Here is a 27145-nt window from a genome sequence, read left to right as displayed (position 1 = left end):
CTACTTTATTCATTACATGCTTGAACCGTCCGTTATGCTCGTGTAATATACAAGAATTGGCTTTGATGCTAAATTCTCAAATTGAATTACCTTTAGTGTGACATCAACAATAAAGCTGCTTATTTCCTGCAGATGTTTGCATTGTTTCCACCCCGACTTCTAATAATCGTCATCGCTACCACCATTATATAATCCATTCCTTATACCAACTTTACCTTTTCTCGCACCTTTTCTGTCTCTTCCACCTCTACGTCTATCTTCATCATCTGATTGATCATCGTCATCATCGTTCTTCTTTGTCGTTGATGTTACTAAAGTTGAAGATAAATTTGATGCTAAACTCAGGTCGGATGGTAATACACCTACACATAGAGATTTTGACAATATAGATGTAAAATCAGTATCATCACATTCGCTGCCATCCATTTTTTTCATGATGTTTCATCTTAGATTGATCTGACGATAATGAGTAATCATTCACTCACCAGACTGTTTCAATCTAAACTCTAACACTTTAGACGTAAAATGATCTGAATCACCTAACTCTTCGAATCCTATCAATCTATTGCGTCATGGTATTGAATCGTGATTAGCTGATACTGTTCTCAAGAGAATGTGTTGCGAGAACACCACATATTATATGACACTTACCTATCTACTGCTCGTCCATCTACGAAACATATCACACAAGGTAATACCTGAACTGCCATTTTGGTTACTAAGAAAGGTACATCTGATACTGATGCTCTACAAAATAGCGTATGTGGGTGTGAAGGTGCAAGATCCTGTCAATTTCATATCAAATTCTGTCAGCTACGCTTCAAGGAATTGATCAAAAATAGTATCAATAGCTCAGCTTACCGATAATTTCTGGTCCATAATCTTACATCTTGAAAAGTCATTATGGAAGAAATGCAATAGCACATATCGTTCTTTCCTAGTAATCAACGTAAGAACCAATACCAGGTCAGCATTTCTAGAATCAACATCCACCATCCCTGATTGAACACTACTTAAGTATTCTCCTAATAGTACAATCTGCGGTTTGGACAATGACCATCTCCGTATACCGCTCATGAAGAGAACATGACTCACGACATTCTCTCTATCAATTGCTTTTCATCAATAAACGTTATGACTCTTCCATTTTCACTCTCTTTTAGATTTTTGACTTGTTTGATTTCCCTCTGCAAAGCTTCTATACGCCTATCTCTATCTGAAGCTAGATCAAATCCTGCATCTTCCAGTGAATCAAGTAATTCGGAATCTGATAACGTTGGTGAAAGTGGTGCACTATTGATAGCAACGTGAAAAATGATTTTGCTGAGTAAGTCATCCCATATGGTTCATGCTGAAAAATAAACCTGGATCTCACCTCATTTTGGCCTACAGTATAACTCAGTAATGACAATTCAGATTCATTCCAAAATTAATTGAAGTATCGAGATATCGAAATTTGGTAACAATAATGTTCTTCGTCGAAAAAACGCGTCCCAAGCGCGAAAGAAAGAATATTACAATTCCGTCGGAACTTCCAAACAACGTTGGTGGCGTTCGATGATGGCATATATGGACCGAAAACGATTTGGGATAGAATGACATGACGAGGTCGTTCTTTGCTGAAACATATAAATCAGTACAATATCTATCTTGAAACGTAGTATACGTGAGTGTCATAAGAGGTCACAGACTGACTGAAACCTGCACTTTCTTTTCATCTAGCAACTCAACTTACCTTTCACGATTCGTTACAACCCTTCTTCAAATTACATCCTTTGAAACGACTCCGGCCAGAAAGTGTCAGGTATCAATCAAGATGCTTGTCATGTGTATATATAGAGGATCCGAATCAGAAAAGTCTATTGAAAATTACAAACATCTCCCTCAAAAATCTTCTAAAAGTAACAAAAAAAAAAGCGGAAATTGGTCACCTGTACCTATTCGTCAATCAAAAAACATAACATCACCTCATACAACAAAAAGTGCAAGTAAGATAAAGTTTGCTGTACATACACACTCATTTGTAATCAAGAGAAAATACCAAAAAGTATAATAGTATTGACAATATATAAAATTAATTTTACTTGGTAAACCCCTTATAAAAGTTAATACAACACCAAAACGAAAAACCAAAAAATGGCCCCTTACCTTAGGATCCCTCGACAAGAATCCTCAAATGATACTTCCACTAACGATTCAAGTGATAGCAGTAGTGGAGATGGTGGTAAATCATTCATGGAGGCTCATGGAACCGTAGTTTACAGTAAGTTTCAGGCGGAATCCGTATAAACCATCAGATAGTAGTATTGCATTAACGCTAACATTGCTATCTTCCCCGCTTTACCAGTCGCCTTAGCAGTCTTAGCAGTGATCCTAATTTATTTCATATGGGCAGGAATGACAAGTAGATTAACATATCCTCCATTCAACCAAAAAAAATGTACTGAGTGTAAAAAGGGAATAAAGAAATCTGATAAAGAAGAAAAAGACTATTTTAAAAACGATCATCACGACTTGAATGATGGAAAGGGGTGGTTATGTAAAGACTGCCAAGAGAAATTAGAAGATAAAATGCTGGAAGATGAATTGAAGAAAGAAAAGCAAGATAAAGTAGAAAAAAGGAAATCAAGAATGACTATACGAGAAAATGAGAATGAGGATGATCAAGAATTATCCAAACAACATGCAAGAAGATCAAAAGCGCCATCATCCAGAAAAGTTGACATTGACGATGATGATGATGTTGATGATTCAGACTTGACTGATTCCGAGCTTGATTCAAGTGACGACGAAGGTATTCAGAAGAGCAGAAGGGAAGTAACTAGAAGAAGTATGAGACCACCTCCAACCTACACATCGCGTATAAGAGAAACAGTCAAAGGCAATTCAAGAAAATCTAAAGCTCCCCCTCCTCCCCCATTGAAATTGAAAAAAGTCAAGTACGAAACTGATTCTTCTGCCGATGATTACGATACTAGTGATTCCGATGAAGATGAAGAGAGGATCAGAAATGCCAAAAAAAAGATCCAGAACAGAGGTAGCAGAAATAAGCTATAAGTTAGAGTAAACGTTTGTTCTGGACACTGTTGTACCCTATCATACGGTAAGAACATCTAGCGAGCTATGTAAATTCCTACGACTTTATACACATTTGTCAACTTCATCTTGTTAGATATACATGCTTGCTCGGTACAAGCCTTGTACCTATCAAGCGGGAACAGATTTTGATGAATTTGTGTTTCGTACTCTATAGTATCGTGTGGTATGCCGGTTTTCGGATTTGTGACCATTATAAAGTCTAGTGAGCATTTACTGAAATCTTCTGCACCTTAAGCTCTCAAGTTGAATGCGGCTACATGTGCTGTCTGCAAAAATCTCATTCGCAATAACCACCGGTCCAACAGATTGCAATTGGGTTCGACACGAAAGGAATGCTCAATTTCTCCTCCCGGTCTCGAGTAAGAGCACAGTATGATTACGGATGTATCAGCAAAAACCTTGAGCTACTTAGATATCCTTATTGTACTATTATACATATGGTAATACATAGTTTAATATATAGACCCACATAGACAGCTATGAATCTTGGTTATCAGTGATACAACACACTTGGCGTCTAACAACTGACAGACGACCTCCCTTGTCGTGATCAGGCAAGAGAAGGACGTTGAAACACCAGGTGACAGGTTTCAGTGTGTGTATCAGCTATCCTTTATGCCTAGCTTGAGGGGTGCAACTGTTTCCAGCTAAAACATCATGTAGCGTTACAAAGGATCTGGTATTGGATGTGTTAAATGAATGCATTCCATGCTGAACATAAATCACTGAAGGATAGATATATAAGGTACCTCGTTTGTTTAGATGGCATGCCATGAAGACAATCACAAAAATCACAAAAATAACGAGCTTTACAAGCATAAAAATCAAATAAGCAGTAACTGTGAATAAGCATTCCCCAACAATCTCCAATTGACGCTTTCATCAAGCTTCTCAAAACCGAATATTTCCACTTAGACTTTCACGTTGTATACAGTAAATAAATAATAATATAACACAATGGCTCAAGCTGAAAGTCAAGATTCTTTCGACAGTTTCTCCCATACATACATTTGTAAGTCAAAGTAAACCTCTTATCACTTATGTCATACACCTTCGCAAAAAAGCACAGAGTTAACATTATGATCTCTCGTGTTGAAAGGGATAATCATTGCTGGGGTAATTTTAGCTTGTGTATCACTTGTGCTTTTTCATCTTGTTCGACTTCAAAAACGAGGTCAAGTAACGCTCTGGTTTTGTAAGAAACACCGAAGATGTTATACGTGTAAAAAGAAAGATGCGATTGATAGACGTTGGGTAGAACCGGAAGCCGGTTCTTTAATGTGTTTTACACTTGCCAGATATTATTGTATGCGTCCTGAATGCTATCAAACGAGACCGAAGGGTGAAGTAGTATAAGGTTACATATTTCTATTCAGCAAACGAGATGCAATGTTTTGTGAGATACATGTCCATTTCAGAGAAATCTGGACGCTAATTAGCATCCCAGGAACAGCTAAAAAGCTCTTAATTGCTTTTCCGGTGCTTGTAGTGTTTCCAACTTGGAATTCGATGATACTTTCCTCATGCGGCCGTACCAATCGAGACGAAACTCCAACAAGCATGACTCTTGGAACAACCCCTCTTACGGATTTCCAGTATGACTACCTCTTAGGTAAGTTCGGCAAGGCCTACCTTAGTACCAGATCGTAACAACGATTATCTTTACCAGTGATCCTGTTTTCGCCGATGTTTTTTCATTCTACTAACAATATGCCTATTGTATAGTCAACGTAACAAGCGAGTTTGACAATTTGGAATTGAAAAATGCCGGTCCGCATGCCGCGGTCTCTTTTCTGAATTTTGCGTTCACTTTTTTCCCACTCTTTCTCGCTTTAAGGTCAATACCGCCGGGCCTGGGTTTTAACCGATTTTTATTAGTTCGATCGCCCTATGATGCCGGCGGTTCAGGGATTAACATGCATGTACCTGAAAATTGTTCTTTTTTCGACTGTTGAACCTTGAAAACTGTAAACCAAAAAGGAGAAACCACAACGCCATCCGGAGAATCTCGCTTGTGAATGTCGTTTATAAATTGGTTTTCATGGTTTTTTTTCGTTTTCCTGTTCGATGTTTTGCATTTGAGGGGCTTACAATGAGGAGAACAGAGGGGATCGTATGGGCTCATCTCGTTTCTACATGGAGGTCAGGATGGAGAACAATGAGAAGAAGAAGGGGGACAAGGGGCAATTTCGGGTCTCACCGGATACTAAACCCGAAACGTACTACTCTGTACTGAACTGGGGATTTTTTTTAGAATTTTTTTAAAAGAATAATCATGCCTGATCCGTGCGTGAAAAAGGTTTATAAACAGTAGACCCAGAAAGTTTTGTGAGAAAAACCCCCAGATATATCACTACATATTTTAACTTTCTCAGCTTACCATTGAGATTTCTGATCAACATGGAGGAAATTAAACCCCAAAGAACGCACAGTCATGATTCAATAATCAAACCTAACGAACACGATAACTTGGAAACCGCTCCAGCTGAAAAAGATGCTAGAAGAATAGCTATCGAAAAGCGATTAGTAAGAAAATTAGATATGAGATGTTCACTTTTCGTCCTGATCTATATCATGAGTAAGTTGATTTCCTCTTTTTTCAATGTGAATATCCGGTGAGCTTATACTGCCACGATGCGACATAGATTATCTCGATAGGAACAACATCGCTTCAGCCAAGAGCAAAGGTTTGACTAGAGATCTTCATTTAAACGCTACCCAATATTCAACATGTCTTTCAATTTTGTATGTTGGTTATATCTTGATGCAAGTTCCTTCAAATATGATTATCAACAAAATTAGTAGACCATCTTGGTACATCGGTATTGCTGTAAGTTCTCTTTTACTCTTGTCCTTCATCGTTCATCGTGGGAATGGATTTGAACTGACCTGATTCACCTTGATTATCAATATAGATGCTCATCTGGGGAGCTATCTCTACATGTTCCGGTGTAGTCACCAGTTTCGGTGGTATGCTCGCTATCAGATTCTGCTTGGGTTTCGTTGAAGCTGCTTTCCTTCCCGGTGCTTTACTCATTCTTTCAAAATGGTACACAAGAAGAGAACTCACATTGAGAAACGCAATTCTCTTTGGTGGTAACTTGATCTCAAATGCTTTTGCTGCTTTAATCGCTGCTGGTGTGTTGTCAAATATGGAAGGTGTTCTCGGCCACGCGGCATGGAGGTAAGACACTGTGGCACTTCCACGCATCAAGTAGCTAATACAACTTCTGACCGTTATAGATGGATGTTCTGGATTGAAGGTGCCGCCACAATGCTCATTGCCATTGCAGCCTTCTTCATTTTACCCGATTTACCAACCAACACTAAAGGATTTACCGAAGAAGAGTTAGAAGTTGCTCAATTAAGATTACTTGAAGATGTTGGTGAAGCCGATCAAGATTCCGCCGAAGAAGGTGCATTCTCCGGTCTTATGATGGCTGTCAAAGATTTCAAGATTTATCTCATGATGTTTGCTTTAACAGCTTATGTTGTTGGCTTATCATTCAACGCTTTCTTCCCGTCGCTGACTTCAACGCTCAATTACGGCCCTATAGAAACTTTACTTATGTCATCACCACCTTGGGTGTTTGCCCTCCTTATAAGTATGCTTAATGCCTGGCATGCTGATAGAACTCAAGAGAAGCTTTGGCATACTATTATCCCTCAATTTTTTGGCCTAATTGGCTTCGTTATCTGTATGGCTACTCATAATACTGCAGCAAGATATATTGCCTTATTCCTGCAAGCTCAATCTTACGCTGGGTTCATCGTATTCTACTCTTGGATATCTTCATCATTCCCCAGACCACCAGCCAAAAGAGCGGTCGCCATCGCGATGATTAATGCTTTTTCACAATTAGGTAATATTGCTGGTTCATACGTTTGGAAATTAGATTCAAATGGCTATCGAAATGCCTATGGAATTGTCACAGCTATGTTTATCATTTCAATCTTACTTTGTTTCGCTTTCAGAATGGTTCTTATCAACCTCAACAAGAAGCTCGAAGCTGGTGAACAAGCTTGGGAAACTAGAGCTGATGTTGCCGATAAAGGTAATAGATTAGAACATATTGAAGGGGACGAAGCTCTGAACATGAAGAGGGGTTTCAGATACTTGATCTAGAGTCGAATATGTACAGTTTGATATTGATATCATAATTGAAGAGGGGTTTCAGATAGTTGATCTGGAGTCGATATATGTACATTTTGATATTGATGTTATAATACCTTTTTAAGATGAAATGTATAAAAACATGATGTTTGACGAACGCGCCACTTTGGACGCGGTTTACGTAATTGAGACGGGAAAGTGGAGGTTTCGATCTAACTAGATAAAACGGGGTTATGTATGAGGTCGTTCATTCTTCAGATTAGGACTTATAGGAGTTCAGCTTGATAAATTAGATAGATACATTATCTTAGCAGATTGCTATGGAAAGATACTGCATGACATACTATCGACTTTTTTTTACTTGGAAGCACCCCTCTTGACCTTAATTGATCAATACACTCGTTCTGAGGAAGGGTAGTAATTTCCAATAAGCTTAAAATCTACATCCGCGCGCTTCGACGACGCATGCAACAAATCATTCTGTCAAGCTACGTCTAGCGTTCCCGACGATCTGCGCTTCTGACAACTACAGGTGGCGAAGGAGAACATTTGAACAGAGCTGCATCATGGAGGAGTCATATAATGTGATATAACGATCGTTGCTAAAAGGAGGAAACACAGGGGAATATCCACTTCACTAAATTCCACACTGAATACCTACTGTAGTATCAATTGATAACATCATGGATATTGGAACTTCTACCGGTTCTTGCCATTTGCGAAGGTCTTCCTGTCGATTCTTGACTGGCGGTTGGGACCTGGAAGTGATCATCAGCACTAACAGTTATAGCCAATTCGGACATTCCTTGAGTGGTAGAAGCTGTTTCGGAAGCAGAAGCTTGCTCGGAATCTACGGGTCTCTTTTTTACTGAATTAGGTTGCCGTTTTGGTTTTTCGGATAAAGTTCTTGGTAAAGTGCATGGAGCACAACAATGATAAATGGGATTTTCGATATTGCCCTTGATGAAGTATCGTTTGGCGGGATCGTTGGAAACGATCACAATCGAAGAATTACATGTTTCAGTGTTTTGGCATTGGACAGTAGTAGTTCCCAATTTGCTCATGACTTTTCTTCGTTCATCTTGACAGGCCTTCTTATCACACACCATGGTACCATATTCGGTGAAATTATCCATAGCCTGGTGGTAATCATCCGTCTCAATCCATTCCCAGATTTTTTTATTTGTAGCAGTCTTAGAAAGGTTTCCCACTTGACTTTTACAAGTGCAACACTCCCACCAGGTATAAGCGTCAGGCAAAACTTTCATTTCTTGATAATTATTGACTTGAGCCACTCTGCCGTGACTTTCCCTCCATGTTGTGGGTGAATCAAGATCTTCATAAAATGCTCTAGGTTTCTCCTTATTCCATGGGGTGGATATTTTTGGTTGATTGACTTGAGTAGGTCTAGCAGCGGATTGAATAGCTGATGCCATATGTCTGGGTGAACAATATGTTGTTACTGTCTTTTCTTGAATTCTTGCTATTTGCCAATTTCTCAGTAGAGTTTCAGTACCATCTTCATTTACCAAAGTATAAATTGGTATATCGACATTGTGCGTTCTCTCTTCTTTGGGAGCCTTCATTGGACCGACATATCCACATTTGGACCACCCCCTTCGCTCAGTTACAGGAATAGGGAATTCACTTATATCATAATGTCTCTTGCATCTTGAGATACCTGTTGTGAGGGTTGAGATGAGTATACTTTTATGTTGATCAGCTATCTCTTGTAGTTTGACACTCTTTCCACTATTACCAGTCCTATTTGCTTCTGTTATAAACCCAAAATTGAGGGCTTGAAATTCAGCAGCATCGTAATCTTTAGTTTTCTCTGAAGAAAATTTACAACCTTCAATGCTGCAGGTTTTAGCCATGTTTCTGTAGTCCAATGTTGTAACATGTCTAGTACTGTTTTTGGCATACGCCCCGTCTGCTGCTATAGCGTCGTCTATGACTGTCTTAATTCTCTTATCTTGTTCTTCTTGGGTCACATCATTATCGTGGTCGCAGATCTTATTTTCAAGCCACTCCCCCACATCGCCTAAGGTATGAAGGATATCGTGAGCTTAGTACAAGAACCTCAATGGCAATAGAAGTGATGAGATGAGGATCAAAGCACGGAGAAATGGATTAGGGACAATAACACTGCGATACAGCAGGAGAGATCGTGTTTTGCAGCTTACCTTTTTTGAGGATACGCAAGCTAGAAGGTTGAGGTGGAACAAAGGTGATTTCTGACATACTACTTGTGTGGTCGTATTTACTTAGCTTTCAAGTATATTTGAGGACAGTCAAAAAATCTGAAAGCAAAAATTGAGCTTTATATAAGTTGGACCTAGCTTATGCTCAGCCCGACTTAAGATTTTTGAACTGCGTTCGGACTATGGGGTTGAAGCTAACCTTTGTATAATGCGATAGAAAGGATTCGGATCTCGAAGGTAGCTACCCAGTAGTCTTGCATTACACCTGGATTGAATCCTTTGTCGACTCACTGTGCGAAATTGCCACGATGAAGAAGGGAGTTAACGCTACTGCTGTCAAACATTCTATGCCTAGCAGCAACAATTCGAAAATGGAGATGCCACCCTTTCAGAGTAAACCTTTCGTCATTTGCTTGTTGCTTGTCTTTTTCCGTCCGAGTCGAAATACGCGACGTAATGCTGTACAAATCAAAAGAACGAGCTCAACAGTTGGGAATGTAAAGTTGACGAATTACCCTATGTCCGGGGATTTGCTCCATTTTCCCAGATGAAGCTGTGGCGAGCATCAAGACGGACCTACAATGCGACTGCTGTATACATGTTGATACAGTATGACGGTGAAATATGAGTGTGGCGCTTGATTGTTGACTTCACAAAGTCGGTTTTTGTAGCGGTCATTCTGTCCATCAAGCAGACAAGTAGATTCACAACATATGCTCGCAGATATTCTCACTGTCATCCATACGGTGTAATCTCTTTAAAATGACCTACGTTACAGTATCATTCTACAAAAGTATTTCTGGAATCTTCCATATAAGCTACTACAGAACAATAATGTTTCGATTTTTTGTCAGCAGTAGATTGATTCCAATATAAACCAATTTCATGATATTGACCATTCGATTTCAGTTCTTCATAAATTGGTATAGGGATATCACAAATCAAATTTTGTGTGCCCGGTTCTGACATTGTGAAATTTTGTTGTTCTTCATCACTTAAAATCCAATCATCATATTTGATAATATGATCACATGCATCTATTCTCGCTAATCTAGTGTTAGGTAAGTTTTCAGAAGGAACTGTATTCAAGTGATTTGAACAAATCATTAAACCTCTATTGTAATGATTTTGAGTTATATCATAAGCCTGTGGACTAGTTGAATATTCAAGTAATTGATCCAAGGATAAACCTTGAGAAGGTAGATTATGTGTTGAACATCCTTCATATTCACAAGAAGGTAAATTTGAAGCTAAATCCTCTTTGTTAATTGGATATGGTAGATTTTCAATATGTTCTCTTAATCCTTCATACCACATTCGGTTACCAGCGATAGTCTTTGAGATTATCATTTTTTCAGTCCATTCAGCAGAATGTCCAAGAGCTACTATTCATATTTTACAGAATCCTATCAGCAACCGATGATACAAATAGGTTTTGAGTTGTATTCCGACACTCTCATTGTGGCTGGCAATACTTACTGTCAATATCGGACATTATAGTGTCTTGTACGTCAGCCGTAGTCTCTCTTTCACCTAAAACCATAGTCGCGAGGTCTGGAGTTCAGTCATGATCAGCACAAACGAGATATACCTTTTTGTGCAGTGTTATACACTACCGCTCGATATATGAAAGGAGATGCACTTACTCTCATTTATACCCGAATGAACAGGAGCAGCATCTAAATTCATAGGAATGGTGTCTCGATTTATGATCATACGCCCTTCTCGTCTTTTTGCTAATAAAGCGTCATGAATTGACGTTAGCAGATATTTGCCACTTTGCAAAGACTTACCATATTCGACTGTTTCTTCTCGACCTAAAGTATGTGACCTTGATCGATCATGATCATCATCACTATCCTCTTCTTTAATTTGGACTGCGGAACCCTCTGCAGATGGAGATGGAGTAGGACTTGTTAAATAACCTTTGTATGTGGCAGTCTTCCAATTCTTCATATCTTCCGGTATGTTACTTTCGGTAGTAACGATAGGCGCTGCCCCTTGCATTGATCCTGCATTGTTCATCAGTCTAGCTCTTCTCATAGGCCGTCCCGTCTCTGAGTAGACTTGTCCTTCCGCGAAAGCGAAGCTGGTCTTCTCTTTTCTTGCTTGACTTCGGAGGGTCGGCATGGTACAGGGTGTATGTGTATTATATTGTTATCTGAACCCAAAGTGATATTGTTTAGGCACAAAGTCGAAGTAATAAATGTTAGTAGAACAATTCACATGAGTCTATTCATAGGCAACATCAGTACTGCATAAGCCAATGAAAATGGGCAGCAACGATTGACCAGAGAACCAAGCCGTGAAGGTCGAAAGGACATCAGTTGAAAGGATAATGTAATTTGAATGGTTTCAGACTCTTACTCCACACAGTGGATCAAAGGTTTGTGGGATCCGGCATAAAGGTTCAGCATTTACATGCGCTACACAGCCTTGCTGAGTTGACCTTGAAGTAATTGAGGATCTTGAACCGCCTCGCAGCACGGAGGAACACATAAGAGAGATGTGTGAAATGCGCTTACTTCGGTCAATGAATCAGCTCGTTTCTCATAGAATTCATGCGAACATTGGTACATTCTCCTTAACATGTTTCATACGTGATCTATTCACAACTAAGCCATAACGTAGAAGATAGGCGATAACTAGATATCAGCTTCGTTGTAATCGTTTCCTTTAGCCCCTCTATCGTCAGCTTGTTGACCGTATACCTGTAAAGTGTACTCAGTCAGCCATCTGCTCTTCACAATTCTGCAAATGGTTGTCAATGCCACATATGCATACTCACATTTTGGTTCCTGCAAAATGAAGAGATATAATCGTCAATCGATAAAGCGATATGCTGAGAAGATACGGCATTACGAGAATAGACTTACAATCGTTTAGCGACATCTTCTTCAGTTTCACCTTCCTTTCTATAACCTGGAGTTGAATAACCAGTCTTAAAACCTTCTTTATTGTGATCATCATCATCATTATCATTTGCAACACCACCTGGGTTAGCTTGATTACCAGCATCAGCATTCATCTGATTTTGTCTTGATGATGAATTGCCTTGGGCATTTGTTCCCCATCCTCCTGATTGTGTACCTGATATCCAAGAGAGAATATCAGCATATATAATGTCTAGTCGCTGGATGATCATCGTTTAATTGTGTTGGCAGTAGGTAAAATCATTCAAGGACAGGAAGGAGTAATTCTTAGGAAAGTGATATCGCAACGTACTATCGCCATTTGGATCCCACTCTTCATAATCACTTCTCTTTTCTTGTTTTTCTGGACTAGCTTGTTGTTGATTACCTGATGAAAATCCTCCACCAAAACCTTTACCTGTTACAGCACCAAATTGACCTTCTTGTCCGAATTGTCCTGGTTGACCTTGATTACCCTGAGCATCATATGATGGTTGTTCGATTTGTGGATCTCCTGATGGCTGACCAGCTAGTAAAGGCATACATCCGTCAATATATAATGCATTAAGGATCCAATCCTACTTCAGAAACTAAAGGGAAATTTGAAAAACGAGATACAGTAGAAAGTAACTTACAACCAAAGAGTTGTTGATTGACCCCTTCACCCTCTTTACTGTTTAAGAACTGTTTGGCGTTATTGATATTCTACAGATGCAAGTATGCTTGATCAGCTTTGCGATGCCCACAGAGGGAAATCACACATCTCCGCATATGTAGAAGTCTATCGAAAAGGGTCAGGAGCAAAGATCACGATAGAGTTGTTCCTTTCTTCTTGAATCCTTTGCCATCATTATACTGTCTCCCATGACCCGTACCGATAATCGCGAGGAAATGCAAACTCACACCTTCCATATTGTATACTGCTTGTTGATTATGTTTGTTGGATACAATCGTTCGATACGTGAAAGTTGTTGTTGATATCAAATAGACCACTTGAAATGAAGAAAGAAGAAGAGGTGCAAGATGTGAACATTAACAATATTGCTATCACGACTTGTCCTCATCTCTTCATCCCATCATCCTCCAATCCTCCCATCCTCATCATCAATCTATAAATGACGTAATGGTGTGAATGATAGGGGGATAGATGACCACGTGTTGTTGATCCCGGCGGGTAAAGTCAATCAACTATTTAACCGGTAAACATTACAATATCTTGAGCTCTTTTTCATGCATGAGAATAAGATGCAGATGCAGGTAGAATGAATGATATGATAACTTAGGTCTTCGAGATGCACTCGAAGGCGCTACTAAGGAGCGTGTATGAGTATGACAAAGCAGATGAAGGATGCAATACATTGTCCTACACAAGCTATATATGATCTCACGTGGTTTTTGTCCACTGTCTTGTACTGATTACTCCCTATTCACGATTCATTCTGATAAATCCCCTCTTTCAGGTTGAGAAACCGGTCCATATACGACCTGCTTGTTTTTCTTTCGATTGCCGGTAAGACTACCTATTAAACATATTATGAACGTTTCCTGTGGTAAAAACTGTCCTACTAATCTCTTATATTGTTTGTATACCGGGAACTGGTTGGATTGAAGGCAACGATCATTGTTGTTTTATCATAAAATTAGGGACATATGAAGGTCTATAATTTCAAGACAATGTCATAAGAACTCACTTTACGAGTAGTTATCCATTCAGTCAAGAACGTACTTGCACAAAATAGTATACTCAGCTATGGAGACAAAAAGGTGGGATTATCGTTACAGTCAGCTTTATCTCAGTTATAAAATATGCATTGTCATTGTCCGAGAAAAGACTTGTAAACTCACACAGAAGCAGGGTAACCAGACAGTAGCATTACCCCATGATCTTCTAGTTACACCACTTGAGCAAGAACCAGCAATAACAAATAAAGCTTGAGTTAACCAAAATATCTGTTCAGAAGCGAAATTAGGATGTCTTGAAAAATTCCATAATCCCTTTGTAGGAAAACCTGGATGATAAGAAGGTGGATAGGAAGTAGGTTTAGGTAATTTCGAATTTGGATTTTCATCTTTTTTAGGTGATTTAGGTTGAATCAATTGATTTTTAGGTAATGTATCCAGTAAAAGATGTTTTCCAGATTGGAATCTATACATTCTTTTATCTGTTTGATATTCAATAAATAAACATAATAAAGCTATTATCGTTACGATTAAATCGGCTAAATTCAATACTATAGTTTCTGATGAAGCTGAATTTTGATATTTCTCTGGAAGGATTCGAGAGATGGTAGAATATGATATACCATATTTTGAAGTTACAGCTAATTCTGAAGGTGGTAATGACATGATTGAATATACAGGTAAACTTAGACCAAATAGTAGTAAAGGTTGAGGAATTGCTACAACGAATATATGTATTAAAGCAAATATAGGTTTAGGTACTAATGATCGAACTACTGTATATCTATAATCTTCAGATTTTAAATTGTAGAAATCCCGCTTGAGTGCATGAGATAATAGTCGAATTGACCAAAGTATCTAGATGCATTTCAAAGCGATAAGTAAGTTTATGATGTTGCAATACTGAACACCTCAAAACTCACTTGTAAACCAAACATCAACCCTACTCTAGGTAAGTTATGTCCATACACACTCCCTTCAGGATTCGCTATTATCCATAAAACCAATAATCCCGTACATAATGGTGTATAGAAAGGCCATAATCTATCTACCCAACTGACATTCCCACTTATAAGACCTAACAAGTAAATGATTGGTATAGATATTATCAGAAATATCAGAGGGGCATGTAAAGGATGAGTAGTCGAAGCTTGTATAAAAGTTGTTGAACTTGGTGAAGGATGTGTAGTTAAGTGAAGTAATAAAGAAGGAAACAATGATAAAACCGGTGTCGGTAAGAGAGGGATGTAAGGTAAGAGCGGCTTGAGGATGGGAATGACAATCTTGGACGCCATATGGAATGATCTGATTGATTGGGTAGCTACCAAGATTGGCTAAACAACCTCATCAATCCATCATACCACGAATATCGTACGGTAAAATGATTTTCAATAATAAAATAATAATTGATATCTGGCCAAGATAGTAGTAGTAATACGTAGTAGTACGTAGTAGTACGTAGTAGTATATTATAAAAATGTTGACGTGTTTGATCTGATGACGCAACCTTACGCAAGTCGTTGATCATTATAATTTCACAATACGCCCGTAACACCGTAATACAGCGAACCCACTTTCGGTGTTTGTGAAATGTAAATGTGTTGATTTACGGACAATAAATATTGATAATAAATGATAATACATATGTATTCCATTAAAAGGTTAAAAGGTTAAAAGGCTGAACCCACTTGAAGAACAAGGTAATAATACTTGACATGTCTTGATCAGCTGCTGATCGCAACATGTGATTTATAATATCAATCTTAATCTTAGCCTTATCAATTCAAATTCAAAATTACTAATTACTAAATTATCAAATTACATTAGACTTCAAGGTACACCAAGTTATGAGTACTCTGTTGTGCGAAAGCTAAAGGTGACTCATGAATTACTTGAATACTTTGTTTGATGAATAATAATCCTGTAATAATGTGTAATGTGAACCCTCCCCTGTCCCATGGGATTATTATTGCTTATGCGCCCAGCTCAGATTTGTCAAGTAGCCGAGCTATAATCCTCGAGGAAATGTATATATATATAAAGAGAGAAATATTCACACCCCTTGATCTGTCAACTTCAATTCGCAATCATTCAAAATTATAAAATCAACTGACAAGCTCACCTTTTCACACGCATAAACACATATATCAACATACACAATGTCATCTCTCTCTTCAATTCCAGATACCGTTCGTGCTGTAGTAGCTTCACCAGATCTTGGTAATCCTACTGTAGAAAACCTTCCATTTGGTACACGTCAAGATATCCAAAACCTTGGTCCCTACTCGGTTGTTGTCAAAAATAAGGCTGTTGGTTTAAATCCGTAAGTTTCTGTTGTAACTGAAATACACTATCCAATCTTTATTCCAATCACTGACTTTTTTTTAATATCAATTAACGAAATTAGTACCGATTACAAGGTTAGTCTTATTCTTTGTCTCTTCTAGTTGACAATATGATGATCTGACCTTGAAGTGATTATTGTATTTAGCATGCTCACGGAGATTGGTCGTCCAAGAAACCCGTTGTCATTGGATCCGATGGTGCTGGAGAAGCATTAGCTGTAGGATCAAAGGTCAATCATATCAAACAAGGTGATCGAGTCGCAGGAATGGTCTATGGGGCTTCTTCAGAAATCCAAGGTTCAGCTTCTGAAGGTGAGTCAATAGTCGTTTTGATTTTTGCCACGATATACTGTACCGTATGGTTTTCTCGAGTACGACCATTGACATTCTACTATATGACGGAAAACATATAGGTCTTGTATATGACGCTGCCAATACTTGGGTTATGCCTGCCGGTATGAGTGATCTCGAAGGGGCATCTTTCACTGTCAGTCTTTCGCCTTTTATACTAGCAATAGTTCTTATGCTTGACAGGTATTTGCAAGCTTAACTAACTCTTTCATTTTGTATGTAGCTCCCTCACCTCACGGCTGTTCAAGCCCTCTACATGAGATGGAAACTCGCTAAACCATCTTCACCTGATACATCTTCACCAAAGAAAACAATCCTAATCTGGGGAGGTAAGTTTACGTTGAAATTCTTCATCATATTCATGTACAACACCTCGTTTAAAACTAGAAGGATTGATTGGAAACAAAGGAAACTCACTTAATGACCGTTATACAGGTTCAACTTCAGTCGGTCATCATGCAGTACAACTTGCCAATTTATCTGGATATCGAGTTTTCGTCACTGCATCAAGTTCAAATCATTCTCGTTTAATTGAATTGGGTGCATCAGAATGTTTCGATTATAAAGATTCAGATGTTTTAGATAAAATCAAGAAAGCTGCTGGAAGTCAAGGAATTTTCGCTGCTTATGATACTGCATCAAGTAATGGTTCTACTGAAATTTGTATAGGTAAGTAAAACATGAATATATTACAATGATCATGCTAATCATGATTGTGACGATTATTTCTCTTTTTAGATGCGATTGGACCTAATGGAGGAAACGTAATCTCAACCTTACCACCTTCAGATGAAATCGCCAATAGAAGAAAAGATGTTAAAGTTGAATTCTTTTTAGTTTACACTACTGTTGGTTATGCTGTAAGTTAAACTCAATAGACATGACTGATACTTTTTGATAATGACAATACGATTTTACTAAATTTGATTTATTCGCAGTTCAAATTTGCCAATGCATTTGATTTTAATGCTATTCCAGAAGATAGGGAACAATCATATGAATGGATGACTAAAGAATTACCTTTATTACTTGAAGGTTGGAAAGAAGGTTCAGGTTCACCCAAATATAAACCTCAAGCTTTACGTGTTGAGAAAGGATTGGAAAGAGTTCAAGATGGTTTGAGAATTTTAGAGAAAGGAAATTATAAAGCTGAAAAACTCGTTTATTCTATTTAAGTATTGGGTAGTCTTTACTTTACAGAACATCAACCAAGACGATGCCAGTTAAATGATTGGATTGAATTGAATCGAATGAAACAATTATGCATTTTCATTGTTTTGTATCGTCTTTATAGGAACAAGAACTGAATTTAAAAAATTCAAGCTTTAAGCCATATTAAAAGCAGTTGAGGACAAAGTCTTTTAAAGTGCAAGTGTGCTTTGACAGCTTTCAAGGTTTCTTCGATAGCATTTCCATAAAGCTATTCTTTGATCAGTCATCAAGCTGTGTGAATCTTCCGTCATTCAGTATAAAAAGTGAGCAGAATGTTAAAAAGAGTTTGAGGTATTTATGTGATGTGATACATGATCTTATAGCTGAGTACCATCATTAAAAACGCCAACTTGACCTGTACAGTGACGATGTAGCCTTATGTGAGTAGCTCATTTAATTATTCCTCAGCGTCAACTAGGCATTACGGGATATTTCCCAAGTTCAAAAGTTCAAAAGATTCGTTCATTTCAATCTATATGAACATCTTTATCTTATACAGTATACATATATATAGATAATTATCAATTCATTTCAATCTATTTTTGAAAAGGCTTAACAGTAGAAAAGACGAACAAATTACAAAGAGAAGAAAATTATCAATCTATAATCCAAATTATCGAAACATTGATTGAAGAAAAGGTATCTCATCTTGTTTCCCTATTCCAACTTCAAAAGGAAGATTGTGTTGTAATTAAGACAAGATCCAAAGATCAGAAACAAATAGAAAAGGGATTAGATAGAAAGAAACATATTAACATACATACATAATGTCAAAAGTAATAAAGTCTCAATTAGTAGTAAGTTTTAGTCTAATCTCACAGGCATATATGATCAAGACCATCAACCTCTTTCGGTGAACTCTTGAATAATCGGTAGGAACTGAACTAATTTTTTATCATTATTTTCATTATCATTATCCCCTTCACAGAAAATAGTGGTTCCAGCTGGTAAAGCTACACCTACACCACCTGTAGGTCCAGCATTAGGTGCTAGAGGTGTTAAAGCTATGGATTTCTGTAAAGAATTGTAAGTTAAAAAGCTGTACCATAGAAAACTTCATTCACATAAGCTCAGACCCATTGCCCATTTGTAACGCTGGTCTCCCTTACTGATTTTTTTTTCACTGTATTCTTTTGTTTATTATTTTTTTAATTTAGTAACGCAAAAACAGCAACTTATCAACAATCTATACCAATACCAACCTTAATAACAATTTCACCTGATAGAACATTTACATTCTCAACACGTACACCACCTGTATCTTGGTTAATAAAGAAAACTTTAAGTATAGATAAAGGTTCAGGTGGAACAGGTGAATTAAGTCAGAAATTATCATTAAAACATATTTATGAAATTGCAAAAATAAAATCTTTAGATGATAATTTAAAATCTTTAGGATTAGAAAAAATTTCAAGATCTATTATAGGGACTGCTAGATCTTTAGGTGTTCAAGTTGTACCATAAGAGTTAGGTCAGATTAGATATTTGGGTTTTTTAATGCATATACATATATAGATAGATACACATATCATTGGTCCGAACGCTAAGAGAAATTAGGCATTACAACAAATTTGTCTACACCAATATACTTTATATCAACAAAACATAGGGAATCATTACATTGATTATCAAATACAATCATACAGTCCTCAAAATTTCATCTAAGATCTTATCCACATCATGTCTATTTCTATTAGTTTTGTTCTTATCTTCAAATGCTAGACCAGCTTTATTTGCTGATCCCTTGATTAACCACATGATTTCTTCTCTTTCTAATCGTTTTTTACATCTGTGATTGACAAAGACTTTCCAAATACCTTGTACATTTTGTGGTGTACAATATATATCTTCATACTCCATATCCATCGTTACATCATTTTCTGATTGATTTTGATCTCGATTGAATTTAGTCAAAGTTGGTTCTTCACCTGCTAAATTTGCCCAAGTATCAACACCACCTATACCACCTCCAGAGCCCAATTTTGAGTCATTATTACTCGAAATTTCGATCTTGGAAGAAGATGTAGAAGATGAAGTAGTAGAAGAATCATTCAGTAGAAATGCAGGGGGAATATCGAAAGAACCAAATAACAATCTATGTGCTTTGATATATTCTGGAAATGATCTGAATGATTTACCTGTTAAAGTTGTCTTTAGTGATGGATGTGAATTTACAGCTGAAAGTAAATTAGATATGTGTACTTGAAGTGGTGCGTGAATGTGTACATATGGAAGAAGTTTGGTAAAGGGACATAGATACTGGAAAAAAGAAGAACGCGTTTCATTAGTACATATCCCATTTTGTTCTATGAACTTTGTGACCTGGATCGATGATTCATCATACAAACTGTGTCAATTAACTTACTGATTGAGGTATAATTCCAACTGGATCCAAGTCGGATGGTGGTATATCTAGATCGTCAGAATCTAAGTGTAAACCAAGCATGAATTGATCGATCTACCGACCACCCAAACAACCAAGATTTGAATCAGCTTTCTGTTTGCATCGTCTAGCATGAATCAAGCGAGGAACTAACCAGCCAGGAAGGAGCCTCTTTACCTTCTTCTCTTATCCAAATGACTAAAGGATCAAATTTCCTCTCTATCGAATGGCATTCACCATCATCGTTTGGTACATTATCTTGAACTTCATATTGGTTTATGATAGGTACTTTTATACGTTTCTTAGTCAAAATTTCACCTAATCTAACTTTGATTGGACTAGTTGCATTTTCCAATCCACTCAACACCAATACATCGATATCTACCTTTTCATTAGATTTCTGTGTTTTATCATCATGTTTCTCCGTACTAGTGAGAAATGGATTCGATGAAGAAATTGGTGTTGGCGTTGGAGATTGTGATGAAGGATTACTTGAAAATGGTATATGACATATTTTAGGTATAAGATCTTCCAATTCAGTATATTCATCAATTGATAGATGATTAGTCTTTAATCCAAATATCGATTTGGTCGTCTATTTTCGTTATGGTTATATGAGCGATTTATGACAATATCCCATCTTGCAATTTCAAGGTGACAGATAAAACTCACACAAGTTATCACCCTTTCACATTTATCTATATCTTTTTTAGGTACATCAATTACTATACCTCCTTTTCTAACTATAAATGCCAATAGTAATATAGAGAATAGAGATGGGTTGATTGACCATCCTTTTAATGCTGGATGAGTAAGTATATATCGTAGTAATAATGGAGTAAATGATGGACTACCTAATTTCGGTATTTCATACAGTGAATCTGAAGTTGAGGTCATATCGTCTGGACTTGCATTGTTGAAATGTTCTGTTCAAACGACCTTTCGTGTCTTACGGGACCTCTGGTGTGTGTGCCAAGTTAACAATAGGTTTGTTGAATTTATGCATAGGTATTCAGCAACAGGAAAAGAATGGAAAATCGTCATTGAGATGTGTTTTTCTTGTAAACAATCAATCTTTCATAGTGAAAATATCATGACGTGGAAGATTTACTTTGTATGGTGTTTTTAAGGTCTTTGTTTGGTTTGAAAGCTCGTCTGACTTGCATTAATTATTGATAAAACAAATTGCAGTATAAACAGGTTGTTCTACCTTGATATTCAGCTTCAATCTTAAATAAGTGTTAGGAAATACAGGTAAAATAATACAGAAACGTGACTTAAAGGCAAATCTGTTGTGGAAATTATCGATATCACTTTACCACCAACAATGTCAGATCCACCGACGCAATTATCGTTACCTTCGATATTACCATATCCAATAACGATTACAAGGTTATTGGTTAAACCTGGTGATAGTGTAAAGAGAGGATCGAACTTATTAGAATATTCATTTATGTCAAAAGAACAAAAAGATTTGATACTGAAACGTGAAAAACAAGGTAAAAAAGCTGAATTTGAAGGTAATGATGGTTCTGGTACATGGGATTGTTTGATTGAAGGTGAAGTAAACAGTTGGGAAAATTGGGTTAAAGTTGGTATCACTGTAGAGAGGAGACAATCTAAGTAAGCTGCTCACTTGATAAATGAGATTATGATCAAGCTAATAAGGGTTATCATCTAGTCAACCATTGTTAAATGTCTCACAACCTTGTTCACATCCTGTTCAATTGCATGGAATGTGTGGAATATGTGGTGCTGATTTAACAGAGTAAGCTTCGTCATACAAGTCCCTAGGAAAATATCATATGAGAAAGCTTATAACAGTTTCATGTTATAGAGACGATTATCTATCTGTACCTGCTCCAGCAAGTTCATCGAATCAAGCTGGACCATCTAGACATGCAGGTGGATTTGAGGTAACTCATGATTCTATGGGAGTTACAGTATCTAAGAATGTAGGTTCTTGCTGGTTTAGTGTTGCTCTATCATTTTAAAATTCTGGTAATGAAGTAATAATAACATCTCATCAATATTTGCAGGAAGCACATAGACTGGATAATTTAACGAGAGATACTTTATTATCATCGAGAAAATTATCTTTAATAGTAGATTTGGATCAAACAATCATACATACTACAGTTGATCCTACAGTTGCAGAATGGATGAATGAGATTGAGAGTTATAATAATTCTCAAATAAAAGTTCAATCCCATTCTGAGCCAATATTACCTGAAAACCCAGAAGAAGCTGAAAAAGATGAAAGGTCAACTACTCCTCCTTTATCACCATCATTAGAAGAAAAAAGTACTATGACAACGACACCACCTACATCACCACATACATCAAATTTATCTTTACCTGCGCTCTCACCTTCTCCTACCTCATCCCCACAACAATCGATAAAAGAGAAAAATCCAAACGCAGAAGCATTGAAAGATGTAGCGAAATTTCAAATTGCAGATGATTTACCTCCCGGATACGTTCAACCTCGTCGTAAACCCGGTCAGAAGCCTGTAGAAATTCAAGGTAGATGGTACTTTACTAAACCTAGGTCAGTTTTACATCATATTTACCAATTTCAGTAGAGATTTCATCTGATGTTTTACTTGTCTCAATTTTGATAAAAACAGACCTGGATTACAAAAGTTTCTCGATGAAATGTCAGCATTATATGAAATGCATGTATATACTATGGGAACTAGATCATATGCAGATGCAATATGTAAAGCGATTGATCCTCAAGGGAAAATATTTGGTGGTAGGATCTTAAGTAGGGATGAAAGTGGAAGTGAGTTACCCCATATCTCCTTCAATGTCGATTAAGGGGAAAAATAGATGGCTGATTTATAGGTGAAACATATTTTAACCCAACTTGTAATAGGTTTTAGCTCAAAGAATTTGAAAAGATTATTTCCAACTGATACTTCTATGGTAGTTGTCATTGATGATAGATCAGATGTGTGGGCAGATTGTCCCAATTTAGTGAAAGTGGTGCCGTGTGAGTTGATCAAATCTCATCGACATCGAATTCTGCTTACAAAAGATAAATGCTGCTTTCGTTTTGATTATAGATGACTTCTTTTTAGGAATAGGAGATATCAATTCCTCTTTCTTACCAAAGAACAAATCTTCCCCTCCTCCTTCATCAACAGCTTCAGCTTCAGCTTCTACCCCTACTTCATCAACTCCAACTTCACCCGTGTCAGATATATCTACTCCTCCACCAGCAACTCCTGACGATTTACCTTCTGTCGAAGATGGTCTGCTGTTGAAGGCTAAACTATTAGATGACCTTAGCGAGAGTAGGCCTTTAGCCAAGATGCAAGAAGAGCTAGAACAGGATTTACCTTTAGAGGTGAAATCGAGTGACGTAGTTGACGATGGCCATGAAGAACCAAAACAAGACGCAAGTGATCAAGAGCCGAAGGCCGTCAGTACCACCGATTCTGTCGAAGAAACCAAGGATGAAGGAAGACCAGCTGTTTCCCAATTACCAATACCTCCATCGCCGTATAAGCCTCGAAAACCACTATTAAATCCAAACGATTATGAGCTTCTACGAGTTTCCGATGTAAGTGTCCACTATAAATCGTATAAATGAGGGTGAAGTATTTAACTGATTATCTGCATTCAGATCTTGACTGAAATTCACGATCGATTTTACCGAGCCTACGATTCACTCGATTCTTGGGATTCTAAAACTGCTTTACCCATGAGTTGTGATGTTGAGGTAGGTAATTAAACGTCTAATGGTGGTATCCGATGTTGAATATAAGCTGATAAGCGGTGAAATTTTAGTTCATCATTCCAGAATTAAAGTCTAAAGTCTTGGAGGGATGTAATCTTGTTTTTTCAGGTTTAATACCTCAAGCTGTAAATCCCGAAACGTGAGTTTACATTCACTACTTAAGCACTGGAAAATACTGATCAATCATTTTCATTCTGTGACAGAGCTGAGATATGGCAAACAGCAGAGACTTTTGGAGCTCTGTGTTCACTTTCTATACATCCACGTATAACACATTGCGTAACAGCTACTCTAAATACTGAAAAAACTTACAAAGCAAGTAAAATACCTGGTGTCAAAACAGTTTGGGCAAATTGGTTCTGGGATAGTGTAGCTTTATGGAATCGTCAAGATGAAGATAAATATATAGCTGCAAAGAAAATTGATAATACTCCAAGTCAAAGTCAAAGTCGATCTAATACACCCCCATTGCCACCTTCACAAAGCATTACCTCAGGTCCAGAGAAGAATGGCGTGAAGGAATCTGATGTGGAACCCTCAAGTTCGCTTCCACTGAAACCAAATGAATCAGAAGTCGTGAACGGTAATAGCGAAAAAGAAGATCGCGAGGATATGGATGATGATGAGGAAGTAGGACAAGGATGGGATGAAGGTGCAGATGCTGAATGGGAAGCTTTTTTAGCTGAAGATGACGATGATGATGATTTTCGAACGGAAAATGGAAGTGTAAAATCTGTTGATAGGTATGTTTTTTCTCTTTTGATTCTCGATATAACTTGTCGCGTTGCAGATCTGACCGCAATGTGTACAGCGTCCCTTCGACGCCAAGTAAGAAAAGAGTCAGATATGCAGATGAAGAAAGTTTGCCTTTGGAAGACTATAAAGATCCATCTCCACAGGAGTAAGTTACTTCATATGAATCAACCATAGTCAATGTGACTTATGAAAAATCAAAGAATAACGATGTGCTGATTTGCTGCTCATTGCCCATCTCATAGCCCAGATGATCATACCGTCAAAAGACGCAAACCATTTTTACTTGAAGCACCAACAGATAGTGATCAGATACCTGATGCAAATAGGTTCCAGTATAAGAGTAAAGGTAAACAGAAGTTGGAAGACAATCATGTTGAACCTCAGATTGAATCCGACGAGTATAAGAAAGAACAGGATACAGATGATCACAGCATAGCAGGAACTGAAGGAACGGAAGCTACTGAAGAAGACGAATTTGCTATGATGGTGAGTTGACATGATTATAACGAATTAATACCTTGTACAAGAAGTGGAATAGGCTGACGATATTATTTGATCAGCTCATGGATAGTTTAGCCGATGGAGACACTGAGGGGAATGTCGAAGAGGAGTTTTCTGAGATATAAGTAGAAAGCAGAGGCGCAAAGGAATTCAATCTACCATTATGGACTATTTGCCTACCAATTGTTCTGCTGTATGCACGATCAGCCAGTTTGGCGAATGTTGTAATTTGTATGCTACTTTGTATCAATAGTTTATGAATGTATTCATTAATTGTTATTATATCATATATCATCAAATAGAAATAATCAATTATGAGCTATAGAATGACTAGTAGTCGAGTTATTATTTATTGAGGTTTAGCAAATTGTCTTCTATTCAATAATAAACCTTTAATTGCTCTAATTTCTTTTCTAGTTTGATCCCATTGTTCAGGTTTAACACCACCTAAACCATAATTATGAATATCATTGTTTTGAGGTTGATTAAGATGATTTGATAAAGAATTCATTCCGATAGAATAATTTGTGAAACCACCTTGTTGTGGTCTTGAAATAAATAATTGTCTATGTATATTTGACGTATAACTTTCTAACGTTGAAATTAAACTTGTTCTTGTGGTTGAAGTTGAATTTATTGCTGTAGATAATAAATTTAATTTTGAAGATAAAATATCTAATTGTGAAATTGGTATTGAATTGAATTCTTCTTCTTCTTCACCATTATTATTACTACTACTAGTTTGAATTTGTTTTTTACTAGAATTGAAATCAGAATTAGAATTAGATTTTAAAGATGATATACTATCTGAAATTTCTTTTAAATTCGCTTCTTCATGTTCATGTTCATTTTCATGTTCATGTTCATGCTGTTTCTCATCTATTTTTTCTTCTTTAGTACCAATATTAATATTATTATTATTATTACTACTATCAGGTAACTTAATCGATGAATACATTTTCAATTTTTTTAATTTACTTAAACCTTCAACTAAACTTTTAACTCTTTCAGTTTGTTGATTTAAAATTGCATTTCTAGCTGAAAATGTTGAATGTAATAAAGGTAATATAAAAATTGACCATATACCCGCTATACTTGCTGATAAACCTAAAAATATCGATACTATAAATGTTATTCTTTTAATGAATTGAATGGTTTTGGAGGGTTGGATCTGCTAGAATGTATAAAATGAATCATTAATTCCAGTCAGCTTTGAAACCCACGAACAACGTAGAATAACGAAATGACAGGAGTAGTAAATGATAGTGATCATTATTGACACTGTTGCTGTGACATTATTGTATCGTGACTCACAGATCTAGGACCATGATATAATCTAAACTCTCTCGGTATAGGTTGATTATATTGTATCGATCTTGATCCTGTTGATTGGTATGCAGGTAACCGCCAGTCTGTATTTGCATCCTGAGGAACCACAGCTCCATACAATGGATTGCTAGTTCCTTCCACTACTGTCGATTGGTTGATAGCGGTATCGCCAGACTGAGGTTGTAAAGGTTGAATTTGCGAGGTTGAAGCTTCGTTAGGAGGAGGTGCGCCAAATAATGGATTGTTTGTTGGGTCATCAGCGTTCGAAGGGTTGTTGTTGTTGTTGTCGTTGTTATTTTCTGACATGATAATAAAATCTGACAAATCCTTAAATTAAACTATACCTGATGTCTTCACTACTTTATAAATATTTAAACTGATAAAGAAGAAGAGATAAAGATAGACAGACAGTAGTAGTACCATATAACCGTTTTACGTTTCCCGGTTATTTTGTTCATCACATCTACCGACAACAACCGACACTACTCATACCATCATCATCATCTATATT

The 27145-nt window shown here is 37.1% G+C and overlaps 12 protein-coding genes across 12 annotated transcripts; 5 read left to right on the top strand and 7 right to left on the bottom strand.

Annotated features, from left to right (window-relative positions):
• Positions 1 to 159: 159 nt before the first annotated feature.
• On the bottom strand, positions 160 to 1380 carry L201_006484 (uncharacterized protein; the record flags this gene model as incomplete). Its single annotated transcript, XM_066222203.1, has 6 exons — positions 160 to 362; positions 486 to 562; positions 652 to 785; positions 862 to 937; positions 1096 to 1293; positions 1376 to 1380. 6 exons carry the CDS (start codon positions 1378 to 1380, stop codon positions 160 to 162), a joined length of 693 nt encoding a protein of 230 aa, XP_066078300.1.
• A 756-nt stretch (positions 1381 to 2136) lies between these two features.
• Positions 2137 to 3057, top strand: L201_006483 (uncharacterized protein; the record flags this gene model as incomplete). Its single annotated transcript, XM_066222202.1, has 2 exons — positions 2137 to 2263; positions 2348 to 3057. 2 exons carry the CDS (start codon positions 2137 to 2139, stop codon positions 3055 to 3057), a joined length of 837 nt encoding a protein of 278 aa, XP_066078299.1.
• Positions 3058 to 5499: 2442 nt separating this feature from the next.
• Positions 5500 to 7225, top strand: L201_006482 (uncharacterized protein; the record flags this gene model as incomplete). The annotated part of the gene is made up of 4 exons (XM_066222201.1): positions 5500 to 5677; positions 5745 to 5929; positions 6015 to 6283; positions 6343 to 7225. 4 exons carry the CDS (start codon positions 5500 to 5502, stop codon positions 7223 to 7225), a joined length of 1515 nt encoding a protein of 504 aa, XP_066078298.1.
• A 656-nt stretch (positions 7226 to 7881) lies between these two features.
• L201_006481 (uncharacterized protein) lies at positions 7882 to 9457 on the bottom strand (the record flags this gene model as incomplete). The annotated part of the gene is made up of 2 exons (XM_066222200.1): positions 7882 to 9257; positions 9400 to 9457. The coding sequence occupies 2 exons, from the start codon at positions 9455 to 9457 to the stop codon at positions 7882 to 7884; spliced, it is 1434 nt and encodes a 477-aa protein (XP_066078297.1).
• A 740-nt stretch (positions 9458 to 10197) lies between these two features.
• Positions 10198 to 11547, bottom strand: L201_006480 (uncharacterized protein; the record flags this gene model as incomplete). Its single annotated transcript, XM_066222199.1, has 4 exons — positions 10198 to 10802; positions 10897 to 10971; positions 11064 to 11153; positions 11211 to 11547. 4 exons carry the CDS (start codon positions 11545 to 11547, stop codon positions 10198 to 10200), a joined length of 1107 nt encoding a protein of 368 aa, XP_066078296.1.
• A 515-nt stretch (positions 11548 to 12062) lies between these two features.
• On the bottom strand, positions 12063 to 13241 carry L201_006479 (uncharacterized protein; the record flags this gene model as incomplete). The annotated part of the gene is made up of 6 exons (XM_066222198.1): positions 12063 to 12128; positions 12206 to 12215; positions 12294 to 12507; positions 12643 to 12858; positions 12965 to 13034; positions 13233 to 13241. 6 exons carry the CDS (start codon positions 13239 to 13241, stop codon positions 12063 to 12065), a joined length of 585 nt encoding a protein of 194 aa, XP_066078295.1.
• A 522-nt stretch (positions 13242 to 13763) lies between these two features.
• L201_006478 (uncharacterized protein) lies at positions 13764 to 15304 on the bottom strand (the record flags this gene model as incomplete). The annotated part of the gene is made up of 4 exons (XM_066222197.1): positions 13764 to 13925; positions 14021 to 14077; positions 14175 to 14867; positions 14933 to 15304. The coding sequence occupies 4 exons, from the start codon at positions 15302 to 15304 to the stop codon at positions 13764 to 13766; spliced, it is 1284 nt and encodes a 427-aa protein (XP_066078294.1).
• An 864-nt stretch (positions 15305 to 16168) lies between these two features.
• On the top strand, positions 16169 to 17880 carry L201_006477 (uncharacterized protein; the record flags this gene model as incomplete). The annotated part of the gene is made up of 8 exons (XM_066222196.1): positions 16169 to 16332; positions 16417 to 16429; positions 16501 to 16666; positions 16768 to 16841; positions 16929 to 17034; positions 17141 to 17374; positions 17444 to 17565; positions 17644 to 17880. The coding sequence occupies 8 exons, from the start codon at positions 16169 to 16171 to the stop codon at positions 17878 to 17880; spliced, it is 1116 nt and encodes a 371-aa protein (XP_066078293.1).
• An 804-nt stretch (positions 17881 to 18684) lies between these two features.
• Positions 18685 to 19381, top strand: L201_006476 (ribosomal protein L11; the record flags this gene model as incomplete). Its single annotated transcript, XM_066222195.1, has 3 exons — positions 18685 to 18714; positions 18846 to 18943; positions 19075 to 19381. The coding sequence occupies 3 exons, from the start codon at positions 18685 to 18687 to the stop codon at positions 19379 to 19381; spliced, it is 435 nt and encodes a 144-aa protein (XP_066078292.1).
• Positions 19382 to 19555: 174 nt separating this feature from the next.
• On the bottom strand, positions 19556 to 21197 carry L201_006475 (uncharacterized protein; the record flags this gene model as incomplete). The annotated part of the gene is made up of 4 exons (XM_066222194.1): positions 19556 to 20176; positions 20283 to 20375; positions 20455 to 20895; positions 20973 to 21197. 4 exons carry the CDS (start codon positions 21195 to 21197, stop codon positions 19556 to 19558), a joined length of 1380 nt encoding a protein of 459 aa, XP_066078291.1.
• A 430-nt stretch (positions 21198 to 21627) lies between these two features.
• Positions 21628 to 25430, top strand: L201_006474 (uncharacterized protein; the record flags this gene model as incomplete). Its single annotated transcript, XM_066222193.1, has 13 exons — positions 21628 to 21923; positions 21982 to 22068; positions 22138 to 22255; positions 22340 to 22851; positions 22931 to 23088; positions 23182 to 23298; positions 23372 to 23871; positions 23935 to 24030; positions 24099 to 24187; positions 24252 to 24791; positions 24860 to 24949; positions 25047 to 25290; positions 25365 to 25430. The coding sequence occupies 13 exons, from the start codon at positions 21628 to 21630 to the stop codon at positions 25428 to 25430; spliced, it is 2913 nt and encodes a 970-aa protein (XP_066078290.1).
• Positions 25431 to 25654: 224 nt separating this feature from the next.
• L201_006473 (uncharacterized protein) lies at positions 25655 to 26940 on the bottom strand (the record flags this gene model as incomplete). Its single annotated transcript, XM_066222192.1, has 2 exons — positions 25655 to 26476; positions 26620 to 26940. The coding sequence occupies 2 exons, from the start codon at positions 26938 to 26940 to the stop codon at positions 25655 to 25657; spliced, it is 1143 nt and encodes a 380-aa protein (XP_066078289.1).
• Between the last annotated feature and the right edge of the window lie 205 nt (positions 26941 to 27145).

The sequence above is a fragment of the Kwoniella dendrophila genome, chromosome 9 (genome assembly GCF_036810415.1).
Source record: "Kwoniella dendrophila CBS 6074 chromosome 9, complete sequence".
NCBI lineage: Eukaryota > Fungi > Basidiomycota > Tremellomycetes > Tremellales > Cryptococcaceae > Kwoniella > Kwoniella dendrophila.
Note: the sequence above shows the minus strand (reverse complement) of the source record. Positions and strands in the feature narration are given on the sequence as shown.